The 8,621-nt window shown below is 52.4% G+C and overlaps 1 protein-coding gene across 2 annotated transcripts; it reads left to right on the top strand.

The window, feature by feature from the left end:
* Nucleotides 1-433: 433 nt before the first annotated feature.
* ABCF3 (ATP binding cassette subfamily F member 3) lies at nucleotides 434-8,236 on the top strand. Of its 2 annotated transcripts, XM_046001828.1 has the most exons (21): nucleotides 434-572; nucleotides 802-949; nucleotides 1,087-1,166; nucleotides 1,683-1,729; nucleotides 2,128-2,225; nucleotides 2,327-2,449; nucleotides 2,832-3,098; nucleotides 3,415-3,495; nucleotides 3,585-3,644; nucleotides 3,743-3,799; nucleotides 3,910-3,932; nucleotides 4,036-4,091; nucleotides 4,207-4,407; nucleotides 4,505-4,581; nucleotides 5,876-5,920; nucleotides 5,999-6,131; nucleotides 6,887-6,975; nucleotides 7,069-7,160; nucleotides 7,346-7,478; nucleotides 7,603-7,690; nucleotides 7,778-8,236. In XM_046001828.1, exons 1-21 carry the CDS (start codon nucleotides 500-502, stop codon nucleotides 7,934-7,936), a joined length of 2,130 nt encoding a protein of 709 aa, XP_045857784.1. In that variant the 5' UTR covers nucleotides 434-499; the 3' UTR covers nucleotides 7,937-8,236. The 2 variants fall into 2 exon arrangements, with proteins under 2 accessions (XP_045857784.1, XP_045857785.1); XM_046001829.1 differs by lacking the exons at nucleotides 434-572; nucleotides 1,087-1,166 and having other exon boundaries at nucleotides 825-949.
* The last annotated feature ends 385 nt before the right edge of the window (nucleotides 8,237-8,621 follow it).

The following is an 8,621-nucleotide window of genomic DNA, read 5'->3' as shown; positions in this document are numbered from 1 at the left end:
GCTCAAGGACCAAGCATGAGTCAGCAAAGCTCTCGGTGGCCTCCAAAATGGACCGGCTGGGCGTGCTGACACAGAAGCGCCTAAAGGAGCCCGGGTGCTTTATCACCCACCCATCTCTTGGGAGGTTCCCACCCGCGGGACCATCGGTGAATCGCGCCCTGATAAACCGCGGGCTGCCCTGCACCCCGCAGCAGACGCCTCTCGGAGCTCCAGCTCCCAGAAGGCAGAGAGAACCGCACATGTGGCGAGTTTTTCAGCGGAAACGTTGTTGCGCAAGCGCAGAGAGAAGCTAGAGCGTAGGCTCTGAGCGGCGCTTGCGCACGGTACCTCCAGGCCCGTTCACCCGGTCCACCGGGTTCCGGGCACTCCGCGCGTTTCTTACGTCACCACTACGCATGCGCTTTGGAAGGAGGGGGGGGTGAGCTTTTGGGAGACCGGCAGGAGGCGCGTCTTGGCTCTGGTCTAACGGCGCCTGCGCGGACGGGAGCCCGACTGGAATATGGCGACTTGCGCTGAAATCCTGCGGAGCGAGTTCCCCGAAATTGACGGACAGGTCTTCGACTACGTGACGGGTGAGTCGAACAGAATTTGCGCGCTGGGGAGGCCAAAATGAAAGTCACTGGGAGAAAGGCTAAGGGAGGGCAATGTCGGGGACCGCTGCTAGGCCTCTCCTCTGCGTGACCTCTTGTCCCGAGGGGCGGTTAGGTCTGGAGCCCGGAGTGGGGCCGTGTTTCGGGGACTAAAACTGCTTGTATGTCTACCCTACCCGTTATCTTCCTCGACCTGCCACGCCCGGCCCAGGCGTCTTGCACAGCGGCAGCGCGGACTTCGAGTCTGTGGATGACCTGGTGGAAGCGGTGGGGGAACTGTTGCAGGAGGTGTCCGGGGACAGCAAGGATGACGCGGGCATCAGGGCTGTGTGCCAGCGCATGTACAACACTCTGCGCCTGTACGTGCCAGGGTAGGGGGATTCGTGGGGACGATGGGAAGGCGGACGGTAAGGAGACAAGACAGGGAAGAAGGTCTGATGGCCATAGAGGTTTTTCTTCAATTCCTAATTTTGCGCTTTCTGTTCCTACACTCAAGGGATGAGCCACAGACCCAGGGAAACAGCCAGGTGCTACTAGACGCCCCCATCCAGTTGTCAAAGATAACAGAAAACTACGGTGAGAGTGAGGGAAGATTGAACTAGCTGCTCTCTGCCCTTGTCTGAGCCTCCCTCCCCCCGCCCCCACCCCCCACCCCCAGCCAGCCAGCCCCTGGAGCCCAAGACTCTTGGTACTCCTTTTCAAAAGAATGAGGATGTAGAAGCTAGTTGGTGTCTTTAATGAGGGCAGAAGAAGTCGTTGATGAAGGGAATAGGGTTGGAGAGTTTCCAAGCTCTTAGATAGGGTAGGAAACTTATGGGCCTTCGAGCTGGACAGACTTAGGTTTACATACCAATTTTGTGACTTTTTAATCAACTGCATGAGCTTGTAGGAGTTGCTTATCTGCCTCAGTCTCTGTATTCTTAATCTGGGAATTGTTTTTGGTTTTGGTTGAAATATGGGGAGGATGATAGCTATTTCTGGTATTGTAAGGTTTTCCTTTAAATGTCTTTGTGTCTGGTTCATATTAGTTACTCAAAATGTTAGTTTCCCTTCCCTCAGGGAGAAGGTGACTGCTTTTCTTATCGCTTACAGACTGTGGCACCAAACTTCCAGGACTGCTAAAGAGGGAACAGTCCTCGGTGAGGAGGAGGAAAAAAGGGAGGGGCCATGTCTATAGTGGGGGTGGAAGTTGACTGTCTTTAAATATTGGAAGATGGAGCACCTGGGTGGCTCAGTGGTTTAGGCCACTGCCTTCGGCTCAGGTCATGATCTCAGGGTCCTGGGATCGAGTCCCGCATCAGGCTCTCTGCTCGGCAGGGAGCCTGCTTCCCTCTCACTCTCTCTGCTTGCCTCTCTGCCTACTTGTGATCTCTCTCTGTCAAATAAATAAATAAAATCTTTAAAAAAAAATATTGGAAGATTTTTCTGGGGGTTTCTGATTATGTCTTTCACTGAAAGGGTAACTTAAGATGTTTTTTCTGGGGCTCTTTTCTGAGCCTACCAGCCTAGGCTGAAATGGTTGTGTTTGGACCTTTAGACAGTGAATGCAAAGAAGCTAGAGAAGGCTGAGGCTCGACTGAAGGCAAAGCAGGAGAAGCGCTCAGAGAAGGACACACTCAAGACCAGCACTCCTATGTGAGTTCAGCAAGAAGTGCTGAGAAGAGAACAGAGCAGTCTGTATTGAGATGGAAGGGTGGCTGGGAGTGCTAAAAGCCATTCGTTTCTCTCTTTGAAAGAGTCTTGGAAGAGGCATCAGCCAGCCAGGCAGGCAGCAGAAAGGAGAGTCGGTTGGAATCATCTGGCAAGAACAAATCGTATGATGTGCGAATTGAGAACTTTGATGTGTCTTTTGGCGATAGGTGAGGGAGTGGCAGTGGGGAGGGGTGACGCTTTTCTTTTTCCAATTAAAGGAGAATTTGGATAGATGAAATGGGGCTTAAAATAACACTGGGTTTTGGGGCGCCTGGGTGGCTCAGTGGATTAGGCCGCTGCCTTCGGCTCAGGTCATGATCTCAGGGTCCTGGGATCGAGCCCCGCATCGGGCTCTCTGCTCTGCAGGGAGCCTGCTTCCTCCTCTCTCTCTGCCTGCCTCTCTGCCTACTTGTGATCTCTCTCTCCGTCAAATAAATAAATAAAATCTTTAAAAAATAAAATAAAATAACACTGGGTTTTTTGTGGCTAAATTTGTTGTATACCTGCCTTAGAGAAGCACCCTTTGTCTTCTTCCTACTACCCCTGTAGGGTACTGCTGGCTGGAGCAGATGTGAACCTGGCATGGGGCCGCCGCTATGGGCTGGTGGGTCGAAATGGGCTGGGGAAGACGACACTCCTGAAGATGTTGGCCACTCGCAGCCTGCGAGTTCCAGCCCACATTTCCCTACTGCACGTGGAGCAGGAGGTTGCTGGAGATGACACTCCTGCCCTGCAGAGTGTGCTAGAGAGTGACACCGTGAGAGAGGACCTTCTGCAGAGGGAGCGGGAGCTCAGTGCCCAGATTGCTACTGGCAGGTAAGGTCTCCAGATGGGGAATGACCAGCAGCCATGGCTCTTCAGAGAGTGCCTGTCATAGTGCCACAGTCTATAACTGGCACTCTCATCCTGGTAATCAGCAGAGCTTAGAACCTGACACTGTGGAGCTGTAAAGCCCTGTTCCTTCCACACTGCCCACTGCCCTCACTGGCTTGAGCAGGTGCTTTCTGTAGTGCATTCCTGTCCTGGCAACAAAGCAGTGAGTGGCCTGCTCTCCAGCTGCATAGAGTACAGGGCATTCCCCCTAGAATGCCCCCATTCGGGCTGAGTGCTCTTCCTCCCATTCCCACTCCAGGGCAGAGGGCTCAGAAGCTGCACAGTTGGCGGAAGTATATGCCAAACTGGAGGAGATTGAGGCTGACAAGGCACCTGCCAGGTATTTAAAATTCCCCTTCCCTCCTTTAGATTTCACCTTTCCCTTCTGTCACCTGTTTCAAGTAGGTTCTAAAATTTCTTCACTTCTAGGGCATCAGTCATTCTTGCTGGGCTTGGCTTTACCCCTAAAATGCAGCAGCAGCCCACCCGGTGAGTGGCCCTTGCCATTCTTGGCTATCAGCACTGTTGACTCTGCCTCTGCCTCTCTTGGTAAACATCTACCCCTGATGTGATCTCTGTTCCTTCAGGGAGTTCTCAGGTGGCTGGAGGATGAGACTGGCCCTGGCCCGAGCTCTGTTTGCTAGGTGAGTCTCTGGGGCCAGTGTACAGATACTGTGGAGGATGGGGCTTGGCTCATGGGAGGTCATGAGCTGCTGACCTAAAACCTTAAGGCTTACATTGTTCTTTTCTATAGGCCAGATCTTCTGCTGTTAGATGGTGAGTTTGAAGGGGGCCACCCTGACTTTGGGGTAGGGATAGATGGCAACATCCAGGTTCTGTAGCTCTTCAATCCCAAATTTGTCCTCCCCCACCTTTCCAGAACCCACAAACATGCTGGATGTAAGGGCCATCCTGTGGCTGGAGAATTACCTGCAAGTGAGTGCCTATAGATGTTAGAGTAGGTCCAGGGGAGGTCTGCCTCTAAGACACTTGGGGGGTTGGAAGCTGACTGCTCTCCCAAACTGGGCCTGCCATCCTGTGACCCCCTCAGACATGGCCCTCTACAATCCTGGTCGTCTCCCACGACCGCAACTTCCTGAATGCCATAGCCACAGACATCATCCACCTGCACAGCCAGCGACTAGATGGATACCGGGGAGACTTTGAGACCTTCATCAAGAGCAAGCAGGAGCGGCTGCTTAACCAGCAGCGGGAGTATGAGGCACAGCAGCAGTATCGCCAGCATATCCAGGTGTGGGGACAGGCAGGGCTGGGGGCCCCATCCCATGGGTGTCGGAGTCTGCAGGAGTGAGGGAACCTAACCGGTGCCTACGCTCATGTCCCCACAGGTTTTCATTGACCGATTTCGCTACAATGCCAACAGAGCCTCTCAAGTGCAGAGTAAACTTAAGATGCTGGAGAAGCTGTGAGTACAGTGCCCTTGACCGGGCCGTGACTCCTAGTCTCTTAATTTCTGCCCTCATTTTGCCGGCCACCCCTTGCCCTCCCGTTCTAGGTCTCCCTTTTCTAGAAACCAGCCTTAGTCTCCTCTCCAACAGGAAAGCAGAGCGTTTTACATTGCTGTTGGGAATTAGTCTTGCTCTCCACAGGCCTAGGCAACCCCTAATTTATTTTCTCTAATCTGTTTGCTTATTCTGGACATTTCATAGAAATGGAATCCTATAATGTGATGTTTTGTGTCTGGCTTATTTCACCTAGTGTAGTATTGGTGAGATTCTTTCATGCCGTAGCACGTATCCATACTTCCTTTTTACGGTCAGGTAATATTTCATTGGAAGGACGTAGAGCATTTTGTCCATTGCCTCATCAGTCAAGAGATATTGGAAGTTTCCTCTTTTTTGGCTCTTATGACTAACAGTGCTCTGAACATTTGTGTACAAGTTTATATATGGACATATGTTTTCTGTTTTCTGGGGTGTATACCTCGGAGTGGAATTGCTAGGCTACAAGATAATTCTATGTTTAACTTTTTTTTTTTCTTTTAAGATTTTTATTTATTTGACAGACAGAGATCACAAGTAGGCAGAGAGGCAGGCAGAGAGAGAGGAGGAAGCAGGCTCCCTGCGGAGCAGAGAGCCTGATGTGGGGCTTGATCCCAGGACCCTGGGATCATGACCTGAGCTGAAGGCAGAGGCTTTAACCCACTGAGCCACCCAGGCACCCCTGTGTTTAACTTTTTGAGGAATTACCAAACTGTTCTCTAAAGCAGCCGGACCATTTTGGATTTCTCCCAGCAATGTACGCGGGTTCCAATTTCTCCACATCCTTGCCAACACTTATTATCTGTCTTTTTAATTTTAGCCAGCCTAGTGGGCGTGAGTGATATTTTACTGTAGTTTTGATTTGCATTTCTTTAATGACTAATGATGTGGAACACTGGGGCTTAATCTGAAAGCAACCTTTCTAGAGGTGGGGGGGAGCACAGGGAGGGGAGTCTAAAATCAAAGGCATAGGTTTTTGTGACATTGAAATATGTATCACGGTGTCTTAACTGGTAGGCCAAAAACCTACAAAAAGGATAACCCTATTTTTCAACATAGAGTGAACTAGAAGAAGGTACTCTAAAATAAGAATATAGTCTGGATGGTGGGAGTACAAGGTTCTTCTAAGTTTTCTCTGAACATACATTACTTGTGTAATAAGAACAAACACAGTTAGTTTTTAAAGCCATAAATCTAGTCTGCCCCCTCTCTCCTCAGACCAGAGCTGAAACCTGTGGACAAGGAGTTGGAGGTGGTGATGAAGTGAGTGCTGGGCCGAGAGGCTGGTGGGGAGCTCATGTTTCTGGCTGCTCCCGTGTTCCTTACCACCACCTCCTGCAGGTTCCCTGATGGGTTTGAGAAGTTCTCGCCGCCAGTTCTGCAACTAGATGAGGTGGATTTCTACTATGATCCTAAGCACGTCATCTTCAGCCGCCTCTCCGTCTCTGCTGATCTCGAGTCCCGCATTTGTGTGGTATGGTTGCTGTTCCTCTGTTCCGTGAGCTGAGACTCTCCCACCCCAGCACGTGGTATGGATTGACCCAGGTCCTCTGTCAGCAAAGGGAAGTGGTATGCAGGAGCAGGAGTTGGCCCGGGCCTAGAACTTTGCTCTACTTCCCTGCAGAGCTGGAAAGCCTGGCTGGTGGTACTTTATGAATACGTAGAGCAAGACTTTATCTTCCTAGTCTCAGATCTGAGTTTTCTCAGACCACGGAGTAGGGAGGAGATAGCATGGGCTTCAGGGTCAGATATCCAGTCTTGACTCTGCCAAGTAGTAGCTCGGTTACCTTGCATGGAGATAGCAGCTGCCTTACTTGGTTCTTGGGAGGGTTAAACCCTGTGCTCTTAGTAGGTATTTAGCTGTCAGTTTCCTTTATGTCTTTACTAGTTCCTTCATTTACATAGATCCTTAATATTTTTTTTTAAAGATTTTATTTATTTATTTGACAGAGAGAGATCATAAGTAGGCAGAGAGGCAGGCAGAGAGAGTGAGAGGGAAGCAGCCTCCCTGCCAAGCAGAGAGCCCGATGTGGGACTCGATCCCAGGACCCTGAGATCATGACCTGAGCTGAAGGCAGCGGCTTAAACCACTGAGCCACCCAGGCGCCCGATCTTTAATATTTTTTATTGGTTGTTGAAGGAGTCATTGGTCAGAACCAGTGCTCATCTCCTTTGCTTCTGTGTTCTGCCCATGACAACTCTTCAGCATTCTCGTGGTTCTTTTGACAGGTTGGGGAGAATGGGGCTGGGAAGTCTACCATGCTGAAGCTGCTCATGGGGGACCTGGCACCTGTTCGGGGCATCAGACATGCTCACAGGTAAAGCCCTCCAGTCCCCAGCGACTCTGTAGCTGCACTCCTTTATGGGCATTGCCTTCCACCCTGTCTTTCCACCTTTGTTTCTGCCTGTAGGAATCTGAAGATTGGCTACTTCAGCCAGCACCATGTGGAGCAGCTGGACCTGAATATCAGCGCAGTGGAACTGCTGGCCCGCAAGTTTCCCGGTACTGTAGGGACTCGAGTGGAGGAAAGAGGGGACCCCTACAGCTAGGCCTGCCTTGGGGTGGGGTGCTGAGCAGCGAGCCCTGAGTCTAGGTATAAGGACATGGGCATTGAGGTAAGGCTGAGGGGAGTGTGATGGGAGGGAGTCGGCTCAAGAACCCACTTGATGGGGTGAGGCCTGTTCCAGGGCGGCCTGAGGAGGAGTATCGTCACCAGCTCGGCCGGTATGGCATCTCTGGAGAACTGGCCATGCGCCCTGTTGCCAGCTTGTCCGGAGGCCAGAAGAGCCGGGTAGCCTTTGCTCAGATGACCATGCCCTGGTGAGCTCTGGCCTTCTCCTCTCCCCGTCTCGTGTAGTGGAAAATGTTTGTCTTGTCTCCATATCGGGGAGTTCATTTTCTCCCAGCCCCGTAACTGCCTGCCTCCTTGGACACTGCCTTCCAGCCCCAACTTCTACATTCTGGATGAGCCAACGAACCACCTGGATATGGAGACGATTGAGGCTCTGGGCCGTGCTCTCAACAATTTCAGGGTGAGTGTGCCTTCAGGCTGCCCACCTCTCCCCAGGCCTCAGCACCGCTGAGGTGCCCCTGAGTGCCCCTGGCCTCGTGTCTTTCAGGGCGGCGTGATTTTGGTGTCCCACGACGAGCGCTTCATCCGGCTGGTGTGCCGGGAGTTGTGGGTGTGCGAAGGCGGCGGCGTCACACGGGTCGAGGGGGGGTTTGACCAGTACCGCGCCCTTCTCCAGGAACAGTTCCGCCGGGAGGGCTTCCTCTAGGGCCACAGGCTGTGAGGACTGTGCCCGGGACGTGGACTGGACTCTCAGACCCCTGGGCCACCATGTAGGCGACCATCTCCAGGCCATGGACTTCCCCCAGCTTTGGGGACAGCCTTATTTCCGAATCTCCTTTTGACTAGAGCGTCCTCTGCACAATCCAGGGAGCCCCATCTAAGTGTCTGTGAGGACTGGGCTTCAAGGGAAACGTCAGGAGGTGCCCTCTGGTTATAGATCTGCCCTACTGCCCCGGCTCTGACTGGGCCCCAAGTGGCTGCTGTGTAAATTAAATCTGCCCCTGCATCTCCCTGGCCTCATGTGTGCTGCTCCCCGGCAGGGCTGCAGCGCTTCTTCTCCGCTGGGGGCTCTGGGGTTTGGGGTGTTTGTAACACTGGTATCAGTCACGCAGATGAAGCCCGTGGCAGCACGAGTCTTTTCTCTGGAAGGAGACGTCATTAAAGCCGCCAGGGCTCCGAGGTCATCTGCCTCACGTCAGGTGGGCCGAGCTGGTGGTATGAAGGGTAACGCAGTACATCACTGGGCTGCTGGTTGCCACAGCCCGGGCGCAGCCTTAGCTGAAGGCTTGCTTTCTGCTGCCTCAGCCCCACACCTCATGGGAATGAACTGATGCTGTAACCTGACAAATCACGGTTTGTCAGCTGCTTAGTCCAGTGGTCTCTGATGTAGG

The sequence above is a fragment of the Meles meles genome, chromosome 4 (genome assembly GCF_922984935.1).
Source record: "Meles meles chromosome 4, mMelMel3.1 paternal haplotype, whole genome shotgun sequence".
NCBI classification, from domain to species: Eukaryota; Metazoa; Chordata; class Mammalia; order Carnivora; family Mustelidae; genus Meles; species Meles meles.
The sequence above is the reverse complement of the archived record's forward strand: the minus strand, read 5'-3'. Positions and strand labels throughout refer to the sequence as shown.

Excerpts from the sequence above, each read along its gene's own strand:
- ABCF3 (XM_046001828.1), top strand. The coding sequence starts at position 500 with ATGGCGACTTGCGCTGAAATCCTGCGGAGCGAGTTCCCCGAAATTGAC. Across the intron at positions 5,921-5,998 it reads GAGTTGGAGGTGGTGATGAA|GTTCCCTGATGGGTTTGAGA; the intron begins GTGAGTGCTGGG and ends CACCTCCTGCAG. Across the intron at positions 6,976-7,068 it reads GGCATCAGACATGCTCACAG|GAATCTGAAGATTGGCTACT; the intron begins GTAAAGCCCTCC and ends TTCTGCCTGTAG.